Here is a 23,798-nt window from a genome sequence, read left to right as displayed (position 1 = left end):
TTCCGGGGCCCGTCTTCTTTCCTTTTTAACATTTCATCGGAGAATGTATTTCGTATATTTGAAGAGTAAGTTTTGGAGGAAAAAATATCTGGAAGAGAAAAATGTTCTAGCTATCCTAGAGATCTAGTATCAGGGAACTGCTGGGTTTCAGGAGCTAGGAAGAAATTCTAGTTTCGCTTTCTGGTCCAATAAAATCTTACTGATAGAATTATTAATTCCAACAATTTCCGAAATTAAAGTAAGATGTCGCTACTATAGATCTTTAGCCCTCTAGCGGAAGAAATTCTTTTTTTTTTTAAATAGAATTATAACAAACCAAGAAATGAACCGAAATACTTTTTTTTTTAATCATTCAAATCTTTAATAATAATTTAATAATGATCGTTAAAAATTATTCCTTTACCCGAAGAATGATTTAACTAAAACATACCATTATGATTAGGCCTTTGATGCTCTTCTCTTTCACTTCTACAATTCTTTGCTCAACAATGACTTGAGAGCAATGAGAAAATGTCGTCTTTTTGCATATGTTATGCATGATCTTTTTTTTTCGGTGCACAAATACGTGTTCTATGATGAATAAAATCAATTCTTAAGGCATTCCACGAGATGGTTTTGCCATTTGTCTCATCCTCTTGTGCACATGTCATGTTTTCCTTGCATCTTCTTTCAATTCTCTTCGTCCAAAAGGGGGCTTCGTTGTGTCCCACGGCGGAGGGAATGTGAAATAAAATTAAAATGGGGGCAGAAATGCAGGAATTGCGTGAAATTAATGGCTTATGCGAGATAAAGGGCTTTGGCCAAGAGAATAGAGTCACGTCTTTCGCACCTTATACATTGGCCAAGGGTGGAATGTGCGTCATCTTGCTCTGGCCTTCTTTCCATTTTTTTTTTTCATTTTATTTTGGGATCTTGAACAAAATAATAAAAGATTTTTTTGATGCAGATGGACTCAGGACGAATGGCCCTGCATGAGGCAGCATGTGCAGGAGATGAGAAGACACTGGAGGCACTTTTGGCAAGTGGAGCTGATAGGAATGCCAAGGATCCCCGTCATGGGAATACGGCGCTGCATGAGGCTGCATGGCGTGGGTATAGTCGCTGTGTGAAGGCTCTGTGTGCCCTGCCGAAGCTAAAACCCCCCAAAGAGCCAAGTCGGCAGCTTAAAGTGATCCAGGAGACACGTGGGGCACTCCACAGTGCACTGTTGGGTACGAGGAATTTCGGGGGCTTCTCGGCACTCCATCTAGCAGCACAGAATGGGCACAATCAGAGCTGCAGGGAAATTCTCCTTGCCGGTGGTGATCCTGATGTTCAAAACAATGTGAGTTGTTTAATTTTTTTAATGAAAGGAAGTTATTAACTTTTTAGGCTCTCTTAGAAGATCATAAAAATGCAAAACATTGAAAATCTAGTAAATGTTTAAAAAAAATTCTAATAAAGAAATTAAATTTATTCATTAGGATTTATGGGAAGATTTTTACCAGAAATGCTTAAACCACGCCCATTTGATCTATTTTTCTTTTAAAAATTGTATAAAGCATATGCTTCAATGCATAACCCTTTATTTTTCAGGCTTCAAGAACGTATTTCTATGTATTGACGCATAAGTTCAATGCAAAGGACAATAGGGGCGTGGTTTACGCATTTATTAAACAATTATTTTAAGATTTTCGCAAAATAATCTTAAAAGTTTAAATATAAAATTGTTTTGACTTCTTTAAAAATGTTTTTTGGGTTTCTAAGAATTTTATTTCAGGCAAAAAGCAAAAAGACTCCTTTTCCTTAATCCCGTTCTTTTTCTGTTCCTTCTTAACTTTTAATATTCTTATATCGGTTCTAACCGTTTCAACAGTTCTAACTCATTTTTAAGAAGCTTCTGTAAATTAAAAAAAATATATGATTTTCATTTTATTTCCAGTATGGGGATACACCACTACACACAGCATGTCGGTATGGTCATGCTGGTGCCACGAGGATTCTTCTATCAGCCAAATGTGATGTCCATCGGGTTAATCTCAATGGGGACACAGCCCTACACATAGCCTGTGCAATGGGACGCAGAAAACTCACGCGAATTCTCATTGAAGCCAATTCCCGGCAGGATCAGAAGAATGGACAAAATGAAACTCCGCGTGATATTGTAATTCGCAAGGATCTCAAGGAGATCCTTGACATTCTCAATGCACCGCCCAAGGAAACGAAGAAATCCGATCGTGATCGTAGTTCTAGCAGCTCCAAGAAGGAAAAGAAGGTTGAGAAGCCGCGCGAGAAGGGGAAAAAGGGTGAAAAAGTGGATGCGCAGCAACCTGATCCGAAACATTGGTCTCCATATGGGTGCCACTACTTCCCGGATCCACGATCATTCCCCTCGCCGAAGTTGGAGACATTGCCGAAGGAGCCATTGCTCAAAGGGGAGCAGTACTACCTAGATTTGGCGGGGAATATTCGAAAGGGTCCTATTGGCGTTGGCAATACGTGCTACTGTGGACCATTCTTCCGGCATATTGAGGAGAAAATCACGAAGAATCGCAAGAGTATCCGGAAGTATGTGGATCGAGCTACTGAGAAGCTGGACAGCAAGGTTACAGCACTAGCAATGCGGACAGAGGATCAAATTGGAGAGCTTACGCGATCAATGATTGCCGATCGCATCCGATGCGAGGGGAGACGTGTCCATCTGGAGCATTGGCTGAAGAGAGGCGGACTGGGACGTGCAACAACCAATGAGAAGCACCACACGAGTAAATCGCGAAAAGATGAAGCCAACAACACTCTGACACGCTGTAGGAGCTTAGAGCTACTCGATGCAGTTGATGGACGTCTCAAGTCATCCACGAGTGCATTGAGTCGTAGTGTGGATCTCCTGGACACGCACGAGGTCGAGGTGCATAGGAGCGATGTGGCTAGTAGTGTGGGTACCAAGGATGCTTCAAGAACATCCAGACGCTCAAGCGATAGGAGTTGCTCAACGCACCGCAATGCAAGCGACGGCGGGAAGCTCGATGGGGAGGTGATGAATGTTTCCGAAAGACTCGAAGAGCTTCTCCACAAAACACATGAGATTATTGAAATGGAACGAGCTACGAGACGAAGGAATAAGGAACTAATGAAGCTATTCCCACATTCAAGAAAGAAATCTCGCACGCGTATGGGTACTGGTGGGGATCTCGATGATTCGCAGTACATTGCTGAGGAAATGGAGAAGATTACGGCATCGCTGATGAATGAAATTGCCAATAAGGATGCTGATGATGATGAGGAAGCAGCCACAGCGGCTCCGGTGTCACCTGAGATTGCCAAAGAAGTGCACCATGTGAAGGAGAAGGATACAGCTGGTAGATCAAGTCGGAGTCGTATGAGTGATTCCGGGAGTAGTGTGTATGTACCTGATTTCAATCAGCGCACCCGGATGTGTTCAGGAGAATCACCAGCTCATGAAAAATCCCCCCAAACTTCGCCAACTATGAATGGTTTCTACCAAAATGTCTGTTTTGACGATCCCAATACCTCCTCCAGCAATACCATCAAATCCGAGAGGAATGCTTCGGATGATCAAGCACAGAATGCAGATAAAATGTCAACGGAAGTGTCAGGATCAATGTCTGAGGAGAAGGCAGATGAACTTGTGTCCGAATTGACGAATATGCGTGAATTGCATGAGTTGAAGAGTCGCATCCTCAATGGGTCTCACTGGAGGAGTCAAGTACTCAGGAAGAGTGCTCAAGATCACAATCATCAGGAGGGGGAAACAAATGGCGGTGGAGTGGGTCAAGTGGAGAATAGTCTACCGACCAAGTATGAGATCAAAAATAGCGAAATAAAGACACTCAAGACGCAGCCCAAGAGCAAAGTTCACGAACTTGTGGCTAAAATTCAAGGAAAAATGACGAAACTTAAGGCACAGGTCAGGATTTTTTAAAAAATCTTTCAATTTATTTAGTTTATTTTTACATTTTTGTTTTAATCTCGCGGCTTGACAGGTGAAGGAAGACTCCGAAAGCAGCGACGAAGAATGCCCCGATGAGGGAAAGGACGAGGAGGAATATTGTGGGAATGGAATGTTGTCTGATCACAACAACGTAGATTACTATCCAACGCACCAGATGAATGGGGGGATGACGTATCAGCAGCACATTGAGGAATCCCTGCTGCCACTAACATACCATCGAGCGCAACCACAAGTGGCCAACTACCGGTCGGGATTGAGTCAAACTGGCCAGATGAATGGTTGCGTACCAAATGGGCAGACAACGTGGATCCCCAATGGACAAATGCACTTTGATCGTAGCACCCTCATCCCCAAGGATGCCTACTTCCACGAATTACCGCACAAGAATCGCTACGCGGGAGATGAGATGGTGACGAGCTTCTCAGACTCAAGGAATCGCAATCCCCTGCCGTATCACGTGAATGATCTCATGGTGCAGCCTGAATACGACAATCCCGTGCGTGTGCTGCCGCAACGTGAGAAACTCCTTTCAGCACGGAAGTTTGGCTATGCCAATCTCGTGGAGATGGAACAGCAGATGATGGAGCAAGCCCAGCTGGAGCGAGATATGAATAATGATTCGGGGTACAGCACAAAGATCTGCGGTAGCTCTCATGGACCAAGCCCCAGTCTCTCCGGGCAGACGGATAGTGATCTCGGGGGTACAAATCGCGGAAGTCGCGCCTACAACGTTGGCGCATCGAGTTTGGTGTAGTTTTTCCTTCGCCGCACTAATTTAACATTTTCACACCCATTAACCATCCTGTACATTTTGTCCACATGCGATTTTTTTGTTAATAAAATGCACGATTTTTCCTCTAAAAAAAGCTTGTAAAGCAATTTTTTTAAATAAAAAAAATAATATTTAATAAAAATGGCCGCCAGGATCTTTTAGTTATTGTTTTACGTCGATTGCAGCGATTGCAGCAGTGATTTACATGCTGGATTTCCTTAAGAAGAAGAGACAGAGAGAAAGTAGCCATTGTATTGTTTTTTTCAGGTTTTTCTTTGATAAGAAATTATGAATTTTCCTAATTTTCCACAAAAAAAATGGCCTAACGGCTGCCATGATCCTGTCGCTCCTTTCGCGTGATCTTCGGCAGTCTTCGGAAACGGAAGAACCACAGCCAACTTCACGTCAACCATTTGTGATTTTTTTTTGCAAAATGTTCAGGAAGTTCAGAAAAAAGTAATTTTCTCATAATTCATTGTGCTTTTATAGAGATTTTCTTTATTTGTGAATACTTGGGATGAAAATGAATGGAAATACAAAGAAAAGAACTTTAAGGTAAGCGTCGCCCCTTTACATTTCCGTCTTAACCTCATCTTTATATTTGAGCGCCAATTCGTACCTCTTCACTTCCGCTTCTCTGTCGATTTGATGAATTTTAATCCTTTCCTGCTGCTCAAGCTGGAGGATTTTGTAGTTGGATTCATCAGCACACTTTTGACGTTCCATGGCTAATTTTTCACGCATAATTGCCAATTTTTCCTTTTCAACTTCCAACCGGAAATACTCCAGATTGATATTTTCTTTCTTCAACTCCATGGTATCGTGGGGGGTTGATTTTGCCGAAGCAACACTACTATCCAGGTCCATTAGAGGATCTTGAGATACATTTGTGAGATTCCCGGAATCATTGGGGGAAGTTGGCTGTGAAATCCACGATAAGTCTGGTTCTTCCACTTCCTCCGTTTTCTGTGGCGTCTGTTGATGCCTCAGAGATTGTGGTGTTTGAGGTGTTGGGGGCATTGCAACAACCTCCTCGGGTGTGGTGTCTTCCTGTGCATGGGAATCACTGACATCTTGATCAGCAAATTTAGATTTCTGGTAGAAAGAACTGAAGATTACGCGCATCTTCTTAAAGTGTCTGCACGTTTTTTGGAGATATTCTGCAAAAGGATACACAAAATTATAATTTTTAGAGTTTTCCTCGAAGCTGGTAGAAGCCACATCCTAGCCCACCTTTGATCTTATTATCATCCCATCCATTCTTCCTGGATTTCTTCACCCAATCCATTGTCTTGAAGAAAACTCTCCGCATGTTCTGAACTTTGTAGCGTAGTAAGTTTGGATCTAAGTTCATCTTCAGATCTTCAACAAGCTGGGCATAGTAGACTCTGGCAGTAGGAACCTGGAAGAAAATGCAGGAAGAGTATTTTAGTACCTGATCCCAGTAGTCCCTGGGCAAGAGTGAAAGTCTTCTCTATGCTTACTTCAATGGGTTGATTTGCAATGAGATAATCCAGAATTCTCTTCTCTTCCTCCACAGTCCATTTTCTCACGGGCCTCTCCCGGGGTTTTCGCATCTTTCTCGCACTCATGGCAGAATTTTCCGGTCAGAAATTGAATGTGAAGAAAAGTAAATTTTGAGTTTTTGCGTAATGTTTGACAGTATTAGGGGGCATTCAATGATAAACTGCAAGAAAAGTAATTGCGTAAATGGCGTAATGTTTACTGCATTTACCGTACTATGGGGTCAATTTTGCACATTTTCGAGCTGAAAGAAATATTTGGTCTTAAAGGGTAACAAAACTTACGCCAATTGGTTGATTTTGAGGTTTTCTTAAATGAGAGGAAGCAATGCAAATCAAAAGCAATACCAACTAAATAAATAAGAGGAAAAGGACCTACAAAACAAAAGCATAGGCATGGAAATAAAATTGAACTTCCATCTCCTTTATTTAATTGTTTATTTATTAAACAGTCTATTTAAATAAAGCAATAGTAATTAATTTCGGATAAAATCCAATTTTTATCGATATTTCAAAGACAATTCGTACTTTTTCAGTTCTGTTTCTCTATCAATTTGATGAATTTTTATCCTTTCCTGCTGCTCCAATTGTAGAATCTTAAATCTCGCCTCTTCATCATTTTCTCGACGCTGCAAGGCAATTTTTTCACGTGCAATTGAGATTTTTTCCCTTTCAATCTCCAGCTTTACCCTTTCGAGTCTAATGTAGTCTCTCTTGAGGTCTATTGCTTTGGTGGGTGAGGAGGGTGTTGGGTAGGTACTTGTGGCATTTTGATTCTGAAGCGGATCCTCAGAATTTTCTGGGAATTCTTCTGATGGCTCCTCTTCGATGAAATCAATTTCCTGATTCCAATTAATGCCCGTATCTTCGTACTCAACTTTAACAATGTCATTCATTTCTTCGTCATTTTCCGCCATTTCTCTCATTGAGATATTTGATGAGTTTGGATTTGTGGTATGGCCTAGGTCAGCTAGGTCCATGTTATTGAGAGATTCTTCATTGTCTTCCTCTTCATTCACATGCACATGAGAAGCAGCTTTCTGAGCTTGCAATGTATTTGAATACAAGATGTCTAGTCTTTCAAATTGAGGACAGCGCTTCTTGATGTACTCTAAAAATATACGTAAACCATGTTAGATGTAAATTATCTCTTAGAGAAACCCAGATATATAGTCAGGCCTGGATTTTAAAAGGAAATTGAATAAGAGTAAGAGAAAAATGAGCACAAGACCCTTTAATAAAAGCGTCTACCAAAAAGTCCTTACCGTTCATTGCACGATCAGTATAAGTTCCATTTTCTATGCTTTCCCGCCTCCACTGTAGGGCATTGTAGTAAAGTGTCTTCATGTTCCTGACTTTATTCCGAATGAGAACAGGTCGGACGTTCAAGTTTATCTCATTGCACATATTATTATAGAAAGGAACAGCAGAAGGAAACTGCAAGGACAAAAGATAAAAAAAGTTAAAGAACACAATCAAAAAATTTTAAAAAAAATATAAAAACTATTAAACTTTCACATAAAAATTGCTGTCAATTTTTTTCTACGTACATTACTATTTTGATTTGCAATAAGATAGTCCAGAATTTTTATTTCTTCCTCCTGTGTCCACCTCCTGGCGGGTTTTGCTCTCTCTCCCCTCGTCTTGATAATCAATGACTGTTGATAACGTTGCATATTGCTTTGCGGATTATTATAAAAATGCGTAAGGAAGTTTCTTTGTAAAATAAAATTGGGTAATTTACTTTTACGATCAGTCTTGACAGTTCGTTGACAGTTCTGACAGAAGTGCTAGAATTTTTTTGAATGGGAAAACTAAGAAAAAGTTTAACGTCTTTATTTAATTTTGTTTTAATTAAAGAAAAGCAATATTTTACAATTTTTTTTAATTATATTTTTAAAAAGAAATAATTAAAAAAAAAAACATTTTATTTTTACTGAATAATTTTACAATTTTGCGTAAACTTTGCGTAAAATGTGCGTAACAAAATTTTTGAATCTTGTTGCCAACTTCATTCTGTTTTTTCGTGTAATCCACGTGCGTTTGTTTTGATTTTTTCGAAACTTTTCTGGTTTCACAAAACGGATAAAAAAATAAGAAAATGTGTGAGGAAAATATAAAATTTGGAGATTATATTATCATTCAGAGACAGAAATATTCAAAACTTTACAAATTCACGGAGAAAACAGCCTCAGTGACGTTGGGAAAGCAGAAAATTGACTTGTCCACCATCGAAGGGCATCCCTACTATGCCACATTCCGGATGGTACCCCAAAGTGGGGATAAAACATTCAAGCTGGAGCACTGCATCAATCCGCAGGATATCAAGGAAGCCATTGCCATTGATAAGAGTGGCAAGGATAATCGTGATATCTTCGATGATGGACGTTCTCAGGGACTAACGGAGGAGGAGATAAAGAATCTCAGGGATACCTGTGAAACATCCACGGAGATTGTTGAGCATCTTGTGGACAATTCCAAGACATTTGCTTCAAAAACTGAATATGCCCAGGAGAAGTACTTGCGTCGCAAGGAGAAAAAGTACTATGAGTACGTGCAGATTAGGAAGCCAACACTGAGGTTAATCTTCGACATCTACTTCCGGAAGGATCCGGAGAAGTTACTCAACATGCGCATGGATACCCTTTCGCAGATTATTTCGTATTCTGGTGTGTGCAGCAGTGGGAAGTATTTGGTGTATGAATCCGGGACAAATGGAATTTGCCTGGCAGCTTTTCTCAATGCAACAGGTGATTGTGGGGATGCTCATGTTGTCTCCGTTCATCCTGGGAACTTTCCCAATAAGCAAGCTGTGATGGCAATGAATTTCCCACCGTCTTATGAGGAAAAATTCACAACGGTGAACCTTTATTCTGTACTACGGCATTACTATCAGAAAGATCCTGCGGCGAAGGAGATTGCTGCAGAGCAGGATACAACAGCAGATGATGAAGGAAAAGAGATGGCTCCAACGAATAATGTTGAAGAACCTCTCCCCAAGAAACGAAAGGTTGAGGCAGAGGAGAAAAAACAATGGCAATTAGATAATGCTAAAGCTTGTTCAATTATAAGGAATAAAGTTGATTCCTTGACGATTGTCGCGAAGGAGCATCCAACAACAATTTTCAGAGAACTCGTACATTTCGTTCGTCCAGGAAGACCCTTCATCATCTACAGTCCATACAGAGAGATTCTCATTGAATGTTTCAATGACCTGAAGGGAACTCCGTCGGTTCTGGGACTCAGGATCTACTCCAATGTCCTGCGTATGTATCAAGTTTTAACGGATCGTACGCATCCGGATATGATGATGAGTGGGAATTCAGGATTCCTCCTTTGTGGGTACACAATAAATAGAGATGGAGAATAGAAATATATTTTTCATGAGATTTTTTTTATGAAGTTTTAATACAAATACGACAAGTGACGAAATGTTGATCCCAGGAAGCTTTCTTCCTGGCTTAATTATTAATTTTCTTCAATCTTCAGCTGCCTTTCAATGTCCCGAATAAACTTCTCAGGAATCTTGCTTGTTCGCATATGATTAATTTTCGAGGAGATCACCTGCCGAACGGTTTGTTCACGCATCCTTTCAGCTTCCTTGAGGGCATTCAATTCATCCCTGGCCTGTGCCCGTAGCTTCTCCCGCAGACACTCGCGCTCCTTCATTTGCTCAATAATCTCCCTGCGGTACTTTTCTCTCTCGGCATGTCGATGCTTATCCAGGGATTTCTCCTTTGCCTCCTCAGCATGCAGCTTCTCGAGGACTTTGGCATATTCCACGCGATCTTTCTCAATCTCCTCCATTTTCTGCTTCAACACCTCAGCTTGTTGCTTCTGACGTGCTTGAAGTATGGTCTGTTCTGCTTCCTTCCTCCGGATCACCTTTTCCTTCTCTCTCTGCCTAAATTCTCGTTCCTTTCGCTCCTGCTCCCGGCGAATCATAACTTCGAATCTCTCAACTGCCGCATCAATCACCTTCTGTTGCTGCTTCAGCATTCGATCATTCTCCCGTTCACGTTTCTCACGGGCCAGCCGACGTTCCTCTTCGAGCTTCTCCTCGCGCTGTTGACGCTTCCGCATGTACTCCTGGATGCGCATCTCCTCAATCCGCTGTCGCTCAAACTCCATCCTCCGGAACCATTCATTCAGCTCATTTGCCTGCTGCAGTTCTCGCTTCAATTTCTGACTCTTCTCACGTTGCTCCCGTTCACGCAGGGCAGCATCCTGCTCAAGGATAATCTGGGCACGTGCCAATTTCCTCGCTTCATCCTCAATGCGCTTCGCTTCGAGGTACCGAACACGTTCACGATCCTCCAGTTGCTTTTGCAATTCCACCGCATGAACGGCATTCAGCTGCCTTTCCCTCTGTAAACGTTCATCGGTCTCCTTGAGGGCTTTCTCACGATCCTCCAGCATTATTCTCTCCAAACGTGTATCCTCCTGCTGGAGTTCTCGCTCAATTTCATTCTTCTCCGCAATCTGGGCATCACGAATAACGTGACACTTTGTGGCGAGAATTAAACGATTCGCTCGCTTCACTTCCTCCTCTTGCTCCTGCTTTGCATAGAAAGCACGATCAAGGAGGAGCATCTGAGTGTCTTCATCTGGGTCAAAGAGAGATTTTTCCGGAGCTTTCTTTCGCATGCGCAATTGATCAACTTCCTGTAGTTGCTTCTTACGCTTCTCGCATTCTTCTGCTAATTTTTTACGCTTCTCTTCACCGCTCAGTGTCTCGGGGGAACTTTCAGTATCCACTGATTTTTTCCCCGAAGACTTCCGGCAGAGAAATTTTGCATCTGCTGCATCTTCTCCCACCAAATGCCAAATACTCTCCTCAAGGGGATCATCTTTGGGTTGCAACAAGCAATTTCTATGTCTGTGGAGATTTTTTTTTTTACAAATAGAGATACATTTTCCAGAATTTTCTTCATCCCCAAGAGGATACTTGCCTGGTTTTCCGTGGGAAGTCCGTCTGGGAACTCCTTCGGGCTGTTTTAACATTTCTCTTCTTCACTTCAGTTGTTTTTTCTTCACTCCGGGATGTTTTTGCAGACGATGAAGCTCTACTGTTGCGTTTCATTTTCTAATGGATTTTTTTCTATGTTCAGAATGTCCTGGAAATCTCTCCTGGGAAATTGATTACACATCCCAGCCGTTACTAAGGGTAACGGTTTGAGGAAATTCAAAAAATTAACCAATGTCATGCGTGTGCTGCGTGTGTGTGTGCGTGCAAGAAATGTGAATGTATGGGTTGACAGCCGGCCGGTTAAAACGTTTTAGCGTGCTAAAAGAAGTTGTTTACATTCGCAAATTTTCAAGAAAAACTCGCATTTCCGCCAATTTCCTCCAAAAGAAAACCAAGGAAAAATGTCAATTGGTGTTCCAATAAAAGTTCTGCATGAAGCAGAGGGGCATATTGTGACGTGCGAAACCATCACAGGTGAGGTCTACAGAGGGAAGCTCATTGAGGCAGAGGACAACATGAATTGTCAGATGACCCAGCTCACAGTGACCTACCGCGATGGTAGGACGGCTAATTTGGAGAATGTCTACATCCGTGGATCCAAGATACGCTTCCTCATACTTCCGGATATGCTGAAAAATGCTCCGATGTTCAAGAAACAGGGTGCAAAGTCTGGAACTGCTGGGAGAGGGAAGTCTGCGATACTTCGAGCACAAGGTTTGTTGTTGCTTTTCACAGAGTTCCGGAAATTCCGCTAAGTTGCGTCTTTTTTGTATTTTTCCAGCTGCTAGGGGGAGAGGAAGAGGCGCGAGTGGTGGTAGAGGTGGTCCCGGAGGACGTGGTGGAGCCTGGCAGGGAGGGCCTACTGGTGGAAGGGGTCGAGGTGGTCTGTAAAGCTGGCTTTTTTTCATTTAATTCTCATCTACTAATTATGTATTAACAGCTAATAATGAAAGAATAAAATTTTCAAGACCGGAATTATGTTTATTTTCATCAAAATACTAAAGTTTTTTTTAAAGAAAATTGATTTTCTTTTGTAAATTAAAAAGTCCGGGAAAGATTACGTCGGCTGTATTAGTTTCTGTCGTATCTAAGATATTTATAAGGATAAAAGATCGGGTGCTACAGTTGACGATTTAGTGATCGTTTTCCCGAATTTAAAAATAAAAGTGAGGTTAGATTTTTATTATCTATTTTATTTTTAAGGAATTTAACAAAGATTTCCTTTTATGAAATCATGTAAAACTGTTAAAAACACATAGATTCTTAAAAAAGACATATTTCCATACCCAATTATTCTTATTTACGTTTTATAATAGATAATTAACAAAATAAATTTAAAGAATGTCAGCCATTTTGAAAAATGCCTACACGCCATTTTTTAATTCTACATTTCCGGCTTTAATTCAGCTTTATACTTGAGAGATAATTCATACTTCCTCACTTCGGTGTCCTTTTCAATTTGCAACCTCTTCAGGATTCCCTGCTGTTCCAATTCGAGAATTCTAAACTTGGCTTCCTCCTGATTCTGTTCACGCTGCATTGCAATCTTCTCCCGGGCAATTGAGAGTTTTTCCTTTTCAATCTCCAATCGCATCCACTGCAGAGACAATTGCTCCTTATCAATGTCATTTGTGGTGGAATTTTTGAGATTCTCAAGAGGATCTCCCGGTTCAGGAGCATCTACCGGAGCTTCCGAGGTAGTAGCTTGAGATTCCTGCTGTAGTACCCAGTCTGTATCGGAATTCTCTCCTTCACATTTGTACCCATCGTACTCATCGAGACTTGTGTCATCCTGGGCATCATTTTGATTGCTTTCTGTGGTTAAATTAACTTCCTCAACATCAAGGAATGTCTTTAGTTGCACCACCTTTGCCCTGGGATTGCTTGAGAAGAGAATTTCGAGCTTCTTGAAGTGAGGGCAGCGCTTTCGCAAATGTTCTAAAATTTAGGAGGAATTCTGTGAGTTTTTAAGGGATTTAGGGGAGTCTGAAATGCTCTCTGGAAATTCTTCTGATCTTACCATCAATCATTTTCTCATCACATTCCTCATTCTCAGCCACTGTCTGGACCCAGGCGAGATTCTTATAGAAAACTTCCTTCATATTCTTAACTTTGTGTCTCACCAAATTGGGCTCAATTGTCCATTTGAGGTCCTTTATTAAATTCCCATAGTAGACAACTGCTGTTGGTAGCTTGAGGATGAAGATTAAATTTTTATGTTTTCTTCATTTTATTAAATCTTCTTGAAATAGGAGAGACTTTGGCTATCTCGTTGCAAATTAATAAGTAAAATCATTTAAGAAAAATGAAAATTAAGATTTTGAGATTAGGATTAAAAAAATGTTCTTAAAATTAAAAGAACGGGACTGCCCAAACCTCCCCTATTGAATAATTTATGTAGGTAATAATGGTAATAAAGAGTAATAATTACTCGGAGACCTACCTCAATTGGTTTATTGGCAATTAGGTAATCAAGTATTTGATCCTCTTCACCCAAAGTCCATCGTTTCATTGGCTTTGTCACGGTTCTCTTTCGTTTCTTCTTCTCCATTTTACAAGCTTTTCCTCTATAGAAATTTAAAAAAAACCTCAGAAAATAGATTTTATTATAACCTTTGGGTACTTCTGGTAATTTTTTGGCAGTAACTTGACAGCTCTTTGACAGTGTGGTAAGTGCTAGAATTGGCAAAATGGAGCGTGGTAGAGGTTGAGTAAAAAAGTGCGTAGAGCGCGTAAAGTTTACTCAAAGATTCAATTTTGAGTTTTTGAAAGTTAAACGAATCGAATGATTGTTTTTTTTTCTATTTTATTGATTAGGAAAATTAGGGGAATTGTAAAAACTAAGGATTAACCTCTAGGCCGCCAAGCGGGGTCGTTGAACGACCCCAGCCCTATATTTCGTGCTATAACTTAATAAATATAAAAGATACCATTCCCATCTTTTGGAAATAAGTTCTTTGGTTATCTGAGGAGGTTGTGTAAAAATTTCAGCTCAATCCGTCCACCACAAGAAAAGTTATTAAGGAAAATGTAGAAGAAGGGAATTCAAAAATTGGTGTAACGGCCATGCTGCGGAAAATTTCTTAGAATGAACTTAGTCACATCATAAATCATATGGTTGAAGGGGGTTGAAGGGTTGTGTTTACTTTCTCACTTTACCTTCTCAGTGTCAGAATTATCGCGAATAAGTAACATAAACAACCTAAAACATAATTAGAAGGATATAAGTGTGCAAAACAATAAAGAATATTCGAGAAATATTGCCATTTATCACGGTGCGGGAAGTGAGGGGAATGTGGGGAAGTAGTGAAAAAAAATAGCAGTTGCGGTCAACTTCGTGGCAAATTTCTCACGAAGAAAGTGTGAAAAATGAGTGAAAAATGTTTTTCCCTAATATCTTCTTCTGCGTGTTTCCGGGTGGCGAATTTGTGATGCAAGGCGCAAGAGGACTATATAAGGAATCTATAGGCACTAACCCGACAACTCCAGGTTGTATAGTTTGGGAGAAAATTGGCCTTCTTTTTGGGGTCGCTCAACGACCCCACCTTGGCGCTCTAAGGAAGCTCCAAGGTCTTGGCGGCCAGCAGGTTAAGATCCGATTATTCTCCTACTTTTTTAATGGATAAAACTTGGATCTGATTTTAAAGAAGACGCCAGTTTAAGTCCTTTTCAGAAATTTTAATGCACCCTTTAAATAACGAACTTTTGGATTTATTAGACTTTAAGAATGTTTTGAAATTATAGAAGAAGGAAAGGAAAATAGAGAAAATTATTCTTTGGTAAAAATATATCAATTGAGGTTCTAAGAAGACCTAGCAAACGTAGAATTTTCTGAAGAATTTTTTCTTCAATAATTTTCTAGATTCTTTTCCTCAAACATTTTCCCCTGGTAATCAAATAGAAGATCGCAATCTTTTTGATCACCTTGTCCCTTTTTTTTGATCAACCTCCAGTACAATTAAATTGTTCTGAATAGAATATTTTAGGTCAATTAATTTTTTACTTATATGATCTTGATAAATCCCATAAAATCCGCAACATTAGAATTTTCTCAAAACAACCTGAAGGTTAAAAAAGTTTCAAAACGCAAAAATTCTTCGATGATCTTGATAAATATAATTTATTGCAATCTTGTGTTTAAAAAAAAATAATAAATTAGTATACATAGAGGGCCCCATTGACCCCAGAGGGCACATGAACGGTTGCTGGGAGATGGACTGAAGATTGCAGCTGAACAGGCTGTACTTGAAGATTGGCGGGCACACTGTAGGCCGGCTGTACTTGAAGGGTTGTTGGCACTTGCACTGTGGCCGGTTGAACCTGAACATTCGATGGTAGCTGCACAGTTGTGGGGAGTTGCAATTGGACGTTGTTCGTGGAGCACTGCACAGTCTCACAGAGGAAGTATTTATCGCGCCAGCAGTGATCATCATCCCAGAATGTTGGGTAGCGTGTCCAGAATTGCAAACAGTGTTGACCACCGAGATTATTGGGATTCCCCGGAGCCCAGCGTGTGTAGACAAACTGTCGTCCCGTTGGGAACCAATTCCACTGACCCTCTGTTCCCAGATCCGTCCCACCGAGCCAGCATTCACCCAACCCTTGGGCATTGACAAAATCCCACAAATTGCGATTGTCGGCATCACTCTCAATTGTTACCATTTGCATCCCTAAACTCCTGCATGTTCCGTACGCTTGATGCCAGTTTGTCCGCCAATTTCCCACATAGATCTGCTTGGAGCCAACCTGGTACAATTTTGCATTCCCATTCGTATAGCCAGCAACTAAAAAGCAATTTTTTTTAAAAAGATTTATCATAAAAATGAGATTTTTTCTAACTCTCAAGTCTTACCTGTAAATCTCACAATATTGGGCAGTATCGATGGGAGATTGATGGTGAAAATCAACAAGAAAAGTTCCCACCTCATGATTATGAACTACACGAGTGAACTGTGAGCGATGCAATGAGCTGCGAAGCTTCCAAACTTGTGCAAAAATTTCCCGCGTGTGTGGGAAAATCTCTATTGAATTTGGTCACGAAATAGAGGCTAAAGGTTCATGAATAAATTGAAAAAAAAAAGTGGGGGGTGGGTTGCAGAAAAAAAATCCCAATAAGTTTGATTTAAAAGTTTAAAATAAAACTTTGCTGGGAGACTCTGCAGAGTGCTCGACGTGCTAGAGAGAGAGAGATAGTTTTTTTGTGTTATCAAGGTAGATTTTGTTGATTAAGGAATGATAAAGCAGGTGAAAAAATCAAGAAGTAGGGAAGACCGGGGTTATTTAACACATTAGTTCTCGCCCTAGATTCCCTTGTAATTTTTCAAATATTTTTAGAGAGAGAAGAAACGTTTTCTAGATCTCAGAACTATTTTTGTATAATTTTCCGGACTCATCGTTCTCGAGATATGCAACTCCCGGAAAAACCTGGAAAGGATCATATCTATTTTTGTTTATTCCGAGAGTTGCAACAGTGCTAAATAAGACTTCTTTGTTGAAATATTTGAAAACATTCACAATTTCTCACAACTTCACTCCCGGAATTTGCAACAAAAACTTCCGGCCGGACACAAAAATCATTTAAAAAGTTGAAAGAGATTAGATAATTGCGGAAAATCGCATCCTTTTTACAAGACATCCTTATTTTCATGATCGAATGCGAAACAAGGATAACTATAAAATCTAAAAAGTCACAACCGGACAGATTCAGAACATAACCTTTCCCTGGAAAATTAATGAAAATTCATCTATTTTGCATAAGTCAATTAGCATAAATCGTTAATCTGCAGGACTTCCGAAAGGCAAGAAATTTTTCTCAATAAACCATTCTTATAGGAAATTATCTGACCTATAACTTTCTCTCAGTTCATGTTGCTCTATCTCATTGGGAAATATGAGTTTTTGAGCTTTTCCTGAACGCTTCGACTTTTAATTTTCTGGAGCTTCTTGAAAATTAATGGGTAATTTTAATCATAAGTGAGGTGAATAAAATCAGTGGATTTTTCTCAATTCAATTACAATATCACACCACACGCAGCGAAAAGAAATCGAGTTAGAGATTACAATCATGTAAATTCATAAATCTCTTTAATTGAGATTTTTCATTGAAGACTAACAACGTATTTTTTTTTTATTAATACCTAACTCATCGCATTTCGTAGAATTCTGCTAGTGTTGTATGCCGCAGCGGTGTGCCTTTGAGGACTTGCGATGTAGCTGAATGAATTTTCACTGCGATGTAATCTCCTGGAGTGATTGGCTGGGAATTGAGGGCACCTTTGGGTATGATCACTTTGATGTTTCCATCATTGCGTCCGTAAAAGTCCTCTGAAGAGCGTTTGCTGTCCGCCTCAATGAGAATCACCTGCTCTTGCCCAATCATTTGCCGATTGAGCACCAATGCGCTCTTCCGGAAGACTTCAATGGTCCTCCTCATTCGTTCATTCTTCACTTCTGTCGCTACATCATCCTGGTAACGACGATAGGCTGTTGTTTTCTCACGCATACTATAGGGAAAGATGTAGGCCACGTTGTACTTGACCGTCTCAATTAGTGAGAGAGTCTCGTCAAATTCCTCCTCAGTCTCCCCGCAGAAACCCAAAATAAAGTCACTAGAGAGCGCCACACTGGGCAGGAGGCTTCGCACACGGTCTATCAATTCCAAATAAGCCTCCCTCGTGTAGCCTCTGCGCATCCTCTCGAGAACACTCGAACTCCCCGATTGTGCTGGTAGATGGAGATTCTTGCAGATATTTGGGTACTTTTGAATAATCTTGAGGACTTCTTCGGGGAAATCTTTCGGATGCGGTGAAGTGAAGCGAATACGAACTTCCGGAACGGCTTCTGCAATTCTCTGGAGAAGTTCTCCAAATCTCGCACCTCCTACTTTTGTCTTGTACACCGTTTTGAAGCCCGGAGCGAGATTTGTTGGCGCATCTGGGGAAGGGATTGATGTGTCTCGATAGCTGTTGACATTCTGCCCAAGAAGGGTGATTTCCTTCACACCTTGATGCGCGAGATGCTTCACTTCCTCCTCAATTGAGCCCATTGGACGGGATCTTTCTCTCCCACGGGTAAAGGGAACAATGCAGTAGGAGCACATATTGTCACATCCCCGCATAATGGACACAAAGGCTGTTACGGAGGAAGAATTCAATCGTACTGGGGTAACATCAGCGTACGTTTCATCCAGCGACAGGAGAACATTAACAGCCTTCTGCTGGCCATCGCGTGTCACAGCCAACAAACGTGGGAGATCTTTGTAGCTATCGGGACCAGCTACAATGTCCACGAGGCGCTCTTTTTCCAGCACTTGTGTCTTCAGGCGCTCCGCCATGCATCCCAGAATACCAATCTGAACTGGTGGAGCAGCTTTCTTCCGTTTCTGCTTGTACACCGACAAATGATGGAGACGATTCCAGATTTTTGATTCAGCCCCCTCGCGAATGGCACATGTAATCAAGAGGACAACATCTGCCTCCTCAATGCTGTTAACTTTCTCATATTGATGCGCTTTGAGAATTGACCAGACAACTTCCGTATCGGAAACATTCATCTGACATCCGTATACCTCAAAAAAGACCTTCCGGTTGTGCCCCAGTGTGTCCAGGGCTGATAAGTACGGGACATCATCAGCGGGACGATTTGGAGCTGGGAAATTCTTTCCTGCTATGAGGAAATCCTTCAATCCTGGTCCTTCCGGAAGTGTCTTCGTTGCTGCATTTGTGTGACTTGTCCGGAAAATTGAACTTGCCGGAAAGATTCGATGATTCCGTGTGCAGCTAATTCGCAATACGTGGTTCAAGATACTCTTCATTTCTCCCCGGAAAATCAGGCTTCTCTTAATCGAACTAAAATCTCACCGAACAACGTAAACAAAGCCATGTGATTTTGAATGAATGAACTGCAAGAAAATTCTTACACTGATAAAAAAGAGTTTTTTTCTTACAAAATATTTATTCCTTCGAACTTTCCCACCAAAATGAAAGGGAAATACTATTGCTGATGGCTCTAACATGATGCCACCATCCAGGTGGGATGTACAAGACTTCCCCTTCGTGCAGATGAACCTGGTAGAAGGCAATCTCCCGGATCTTTGGAAACTTTTCCCAATCAACATTCTCAAGATCAACCTGTGAAGTATTTGAGAGCATTTTCCCATCGAATGGATAGACAGCTTCTGCATCATGGGGATCAGCTAGAAGGATTCTCTTCGTTCCCACCACCTGTGCCAGGAGATTGTGTTTCTTGTCATAGTGAAGAGGGGAAACTGTTCCCCACGGGCCAAACCACATCTTCACCTCTACATCAGTCTCAGTTGTGTCTGCATAGCAATAATCCGGAATCCGGATGTCTTCCTTCAACTCGGGAATTTGTTCGAGAAGATCATGTTGTGCCAGGTACTCAATCACCGTTTCCTCACTGCGAGAGATGAATTGTCTCTCAATGAAATCCTTCAGCTGCACAAGCTTCTGCCCCCAATTAGCTTCAGTGTACTGACTGCCAATCTCAATGGGAACTGTACGATGTCCAAAATGATGGATAAAATATCCCAAATCCTTCCATTTATCCCTCGCAGGCCAGTGATTGATGCACTCAAGGAGAACTGCTGGCTTCCGGGGTGAAAAAAAATTCTCCCTAAATTCCTGAATTGATGGCAGCTCCAAAGAATCAACCTGAGTCTCCACAGATGCTGGCATTTTTGTCACAACCCCATGAGATGGCCTCAATTCCACCTTCGTGCTCAATGGGATGCTCCTGAATTCCTCTCTCATGGATACTTCCACAGAAATCAATCTCGCGGCTGATTTTAAGACATCCTCACCTCCCTCATTCACCACAGATGCCCCCAAGAGGATTCCTGTATCCAATTCCTTCAGGCAATCAATGAAAATTTGATAATCATCCTCCGCATCATTCATCTTCAGCATCAGAATAACTTCCAGAAATGTTGCAATGGAATAATCAATCCTCTTCTGCACATCAACCTCATTCCAGTGTCCAATGTGAATTAGTTCCCACGTAAATGTCCTCACAGCCGCAATCCTTGAGAGAATTTCCGGCAATTCTGCATCTGGATGACTGCCCAGCTCCTCAATTGATGACAAGAAGATTGATTTGTGAAATATCTCGCATTTCTCCTTGATGATCTTCTCAATTGCAGGAAGATTTTGTAAAATTATTTCCAGAATATTCATTTTCTGTCTTTCGTATCCTTTTTGTGTCCTTTATTAATCATTAAATCGTATTTTTTTCTGCATGTTCTGCACGTTTAAGAAATTCTTCACGTTTATTTGTAAACAACACTGTTAGAAAAGGTTCATTCAGAGATAAATTAGGGGAGAGTGGGGTAAAAGTCATAATTTTCTAAAATTTATATTTCCTTTTAAATCTTTTAAATAGGATTTTTAAATTTATTGAATTTTCTTTTTCCTTTGAATAGCTCTTCTATTTTTTTTAACTGATGTTTTTTTTTTAGAAAATTTGAAAGTCCTGAAGAAGACAGAAAACATACACGAATATACATAAATAATACATTTTTTAATATAAATAAGGAAAAAATATTTTTAATCAATTTATTTCGGTTTTTAGGTCTCAAACCAATTTAATTTTTAATTTCTTGATAAATCGTGCATAAGAATGTATATGGGGCAAAATTAATCAACGTGATGTGAGGCTAAACTAATTATAATCTCGAGAAATTGTATTTGAAACTCAAACCTTAAGTTTAACAGAACTAACCACAGAATAGCTGAGTAAAATACAAATTCAAATCAATTTTTAATAAATCAAAACAACGCTGGAAGTCTAAAAATACGCATTTTATGATTTTTTAAACACAAAATCATGTACGTACAATGAAGTTTGCAAACATTGCATAAAACTGCACCACAAATGTAGAACGAGCTCATTAAAAATTAAAGAGACGGTTTAATCAAGGACTCGCATTCTGTAAATTTTCTATCCCTCCTTGACATTCACAATGTATTGCAGAAAATTATTTCAATATTGATTTTTTCATTCTAATCCATTCACTCCCATTCATAATTTTCATTGCAAGTTTCTCTAAGCAATGTTTTCCTTATTTTTTTCATACTTTCACGCACACGTGACTCATTCAAAAGTGTAACGATAAAAACAAATGAAAATGTACGGGTAAGCTGACCAAGCTTACGAGAGCTGTGTTTCTTTCAGTGTACCAATTTTGTGAGAGCAAACTAGGACGCGAATTTGTTTAAATAGATGCAAAGTCGGGAAAAGTTGAAAAGTCATCCCCCAAGAAATCTTTAAAACGCCATATCTCGGGAACGGCTCCATAGATTTTCGAGTTTGAGCTATCGTTGGAAAGGTCTTAACCTCAACTATAATATATTAAAATATGAAGTAAATCGATAATGGCATTTTCGAAATATTCGAGTTCGAAATTTTCGAAAACTTTGTTTTTGACTTTAGCGCCTCTTGCGGTCATTTTTCGAAGTTGCAATGTTCTAGACATTTGTAGGGTTTCACGAAACCTTTCATTTGCGCTTGAGTTGATCAAGATCGCACTTGTAGAACCCGAGATATGACATGCTAACTTTGGAAGGCTATATCTCGAGAACGGCGACATAGATTTTCTTCATTTTTGGCATGGACCTAGATAATATAGTCAGCTATAACATATCAAAAAATGAAGCAAATCGATAATGGCGTTTTCGAGATATTCATCGAAAACTAATCGAAAATTTTGTTTTTGATTTTTGGCCCCCTAGCGGTCACTTTTGAAACTTCGTATGTTCTAGAAAGTTGTAGGGTTTGTTGAGATCTTTCATTTGACCCCGGCTTGATCAAAATCTGTCAAGCCGTTTTCGAGTTATGGTCGATTTTCGATGAAAAATTGTGGCGGCCATATTGACTAAACGGCTTGACCGATTTTCGAAAATAAGGTATCATTGGAAAGCTCTTGATGGCCCCTACAACATATAAAAATTTCAGATTTTTAGCTATTACAGGGGCTGAGATATAGCGAAAACAAAATTTTGAGGTTATTCAAAATGGCGGACGGGGGGGTGGGGGGTAAAATTTGACGTCATAATCGGACGTCTTCCAGTCGACTTTTAAACTTTGCCGTTTACCGCAAGTCTCTATCTATTACCGTTCTCTTGCAATTTATGGTTGAACCACGGCGGACGGCCGGACGGCCGGACGGACGGCCGGCCGGACGGCCGGAAAAATTTTTTTTTTGGCGCATACGTTTTTTGGAATGTGGGGACCCTAATTCGTGCTCATCCCAAGTTTGAGCCCGATCTGACGACTTTCGATTTTGCTCGGTACACAAAAGCTGTGTCTGAAAGAAACACAGCTAACACAACAACAGAATCAACATAAACCGATATCGTTGCGCTTTATTGTTAAATTCAGCGAGCTTTTAAAATACTCTTTGGATGATGAATCTCCCCCACCTGGGCACATCCAGTACCTGTCTCACATGGCAATTCCGTCTTTCTGCGAGACGTATGAATCAGAAATTCCCATAGAGCGCACACAGCAACAGCGAAATATGCGAATGTAATGGAAAAGGTAAACTCTCGAAGTATTTTAATGTGATGTTCTTCAATGGAAATTATACATATTTGAGAGAAGTCAGCACAAAATGGACAGTGGCACACTGAAGCACTGCATGTGTGTTGTTGGCGCGAAAAAGGAGGGGCACACAACACTTTTTGTCTAAATGAGACAAATGTTTGGGCGCAATATTGTGACTGACGAGATGGTCAGAAAGTTCGTTTGTTTTTGGGCTTTATTTTGGAGAAATTAAAATTGCATACAAATCTTCAGTTTATGATTAAATGAAATTGATTGGGGCTAAATGAATCACTTGAAAAATTTCAGGATCAATTGAAATCCGTCAGTTGCAGCAGCATTTTTGAAAAAGAAACGACAAATGCTGCATAAAGTGACGAAATACTTAGGCCACACCTCCATTGTATATCATATTTTCTTGATATACCATAAAGCATATGCTTCAGTGTTTCAGTCAGTGATTTTTTTAAAATTATTTTTAACCGCTTAAGGATCAATAGGACGTTTTTGTTTTTAACACGTATTCGAAAATAATTAATGTTGTTTGGTTATTTTATAAAAATTAATTTGCTAAGAGACCTTCCCAAGGACTCACATGATCAGGAAGTACATAAAATTTAGTTACCAAAAATGTCTTGACCTCAAAGAAATCCCAAAAAAATTATTTTTAATACATTTCGCTGACTGATTCTAACCTCAAAACTTTAACCTTAATTTTCTCTCACAAAGTTAATGTTTTTCCAAGTTTTCTTTCGACAAACTGGAAGTAATTGAACATCCCTGAACACAGATGTAAAATTTATCGCGAAATGTTAAATAGATTTTAATTCTCTTACAATTAAAAAAATTAAAGCAATATGCTTTAAGGGTGAACCAGTTTATAAGAAAGAAAAGCATAGTATCAAGCATGGATGCATATGCTTCATGCTTTAAATGAAAATAGGGTATTGAGTTACAATAGAGGCATGGCTTTTGCATTTTTTTTTTAAAAATATTTCTTGAGTTTTTCTTGGTCTCGTTAAT

At 40.0% G+C, this 23,798-nt stretch overlaps 10 protein-coding genes across 10 annotated transcripts in view; 3 read left to right on the top strand and 7 right to left on the bottom strand.

Annotated features, from left to right (window-relative positions):
* Positions 1–946: 946 nt before the first annotated feature.
* LOC129794469 (protein phosphatase 1 regulatory subunit 12A) lies at positions 947–4,706 on the top strand. The gene is made up of 3 exons (XM_055835221.1): positions 947–1,324; positions 1,922–3,907; positions 3,984–4,706. Exons 1-3 carry the CDS (start codon positions 947–949, stop codon positions 4,704–4,706), a joined length of 3,087 nt encoding a protein of 1,028 aa, XP_055691196.1.
* Positions 4,707–5,195: 489 nt separating this feature from the next.
* LOC129795826 (uncharacterized) lies at positions 5,196–6,383 on the bottom strand. Its single transcript, XM_055837317.1, has 3 exons — positions 6,209–6,383; positions 5,958–6,126; positions 5,196–5,884 (listed from the first exon to the last, which is right to left on the bottom strand). Exons 1-3 carry the CDS (start codon positions 6,314–6,316, stop codon positions 5,295–5,297), a joined length of 867 nt encoding a protein of 288 aa, XP_055693292.1. The 5' UTR covers positions 6,317–6,383; the 3' UTR covers positions 5,196–5,294.
* A 249-nt stretch (positions 6,384–6,632) lies between these two features.
* Positions 6,633–8,009, bottom strand: LOC129795825 (uncharacterized). Its single transcript, XM_055837316.1, has 3 exons — positions 7,798–8,009; positions 7,513–7,684; positions 6,633–7,358 (listed from the first exon to the last, which is right to left on the bottom strand). The coding sequence occupies exons 1-3, from the start codon at positions 7,921–7,923 to the stop codon at positions 6,748–6,750; spliced, it is 909 nt and encodes a 302-aa protein (XP_055693291.1). The 5' UTR covers positions 7,924–8,009; the 3' UTR covers positions 6,633–6,747.
* A 270-nt stretch (positions 8,010–8,279) lies between these two features.
* On the top strand, positions 8,280–9,641 carry LOC129795824 (tRNA (adenine(58)-N(1))-methyltransferase non-catalytic subunit TRM6). The gene has a single exon (XM_055837315.1). It carries the CDS (start codon positions 8,349–8,351, stop codon positions 9,615–9,617), a length of 1,269 nt encoding a protein of 422 aa, XP_055693290.1. The 5' UTR covers positions 8,280–8,348; the 3' UTR covers positions 9,618–9,641.
* LOC129794468 (cilia- and flagella-associated protein 45-like) lies at positions 9,615–11,330 on the bottom strand. The gene is made up of 2 exons (XM_055835220.1): positions 11,200–11,330; positions 9,615–11,126 (listed from the first exon to the last, which is right to left on the bottom strand). Exons 1-2 carry the CDS (start codon positions 11,328–11,330, stop codon positions 9,716–9,718), a joined length of 1,542 nt encoding a protein of 513 aa, XP_055691195.1. The 3' UTR covers positions 9,615–9,715.
* A 183-nt stretch (positions 11,331–11,513) lies between these two features.
* Positions 11,514–12,191, top strand: LOC129795823 (small nuclear ribonucleoprotein Sm D3). Its single transcript, XM_055837314.1, has 2 exons — positions 11,514–11,930; positions 11,998–12,191. Exons 1-2 carry the CDS (start codon positions 11,618–11,620, stop codon positions 12,105–12,107), a joined length of 423 nt encoding a protein of 140 aa, XP_055693289.1. The 5' UTR covers positions 11,514–11,617; the 3' UTR covers positions 12,108–12,191.
* A 197-nt stretch (positions 12,192–12,388) lies between these two features.
* LOC129795820 (uncharacterized) overlaps positions 12,389–23,798 on the bottom strand; it is a 30,972-nt gene continuing 19,562 nt past the window's right edge. Inside the window, exons 2-4 of the mRNA XM_055837310.1 lie at positions 13,660–13,783; positions 13,237–13,408; positions 12,389–13,154 (exon numbers count right to left, since the gene is read on the bottom strand). Coding sequence (XP_055693285.1) covers positions 12,601–13,154; positions 13,237–13,408; positions 13,660–13,767 — 834 coding nt within the window. The 5' untranslated portion in view covers positions 13,768–13,783 and the 3' untranslated portion in view covers positions 12,389–12,600. The remainder of the gene's footprint in view (positions 13,155–13,236; positions 13,409–13,659; positions 13,784–23,798) is intronic.
* On the bottom strand, positions 15,318–16,540 carry LOC129795821 (perlucin-like). The gene is made up of 2 exons (XM_055837311.1): positions 16,069–16,540; positions 15,318–16,000 (listed from the first exon to the last, which is right to left on the bottom strand). The coding sequence occupies exons 1-2, from the start codon at positions 16,142–16,144 to the stop codon at positions 15,372–15,374; spliced, it is 705 nt and encodes a 234-aa protein (XP_055693286.1). The 5' UTR covers positions 16,145–16,540; the 3' UTR covers positions 15,318–15,371.
* Positions 17,284–19,973, bottom strand: LOC129795813 (CDK5RAP1-like protein). Its single transcript, XM_055837298.1, has one exon. The coding sequence runs from the start codon at positions 19,027–19,029 to the stop codon at positions 17,359–17,361; it is 1,671 nt and encodes a 556-aa protein (XP_055693273.1). The 5' UTR covers positions 19,030–19,973; the 3' UTR covers positions 17,284–17,358.
* LOC129795817 (bifunctional peptidase and arginyl-hydroxylase JMJD5) lies at positions 19,169–21,251 on the bottom strand. Its single transcript, XM_055837305.1, has one exon. It carries the CDS (start codon positions 20,408–20,410, stop codon positions 19,169–19,171), a length of 1,242 nt encoding a protein of 413 aa, XP_055693280.1. The 5' UTR covers positions 20,411–21,251.

The sequence above is a fragment of the Lutzomyia longipalpis genome, chromosome 4, assembly GCF_024334085.1.
Source record: "Lutzomyia longipalpis isolate SR_M1_2022 chromosome 4, ASM2433408v1".
NCBI lineage: Eukaryota > Metazoa > Arthropoda > Insecta > Diptera > Psychodidae > Lutzomyia > Lutzomyia longipalpis.
The sequence above is the reverse complement of the archived record's forward strand: the minus strand, read 5'-3'. Positions and strand labels throughout refer to the sequence as shown.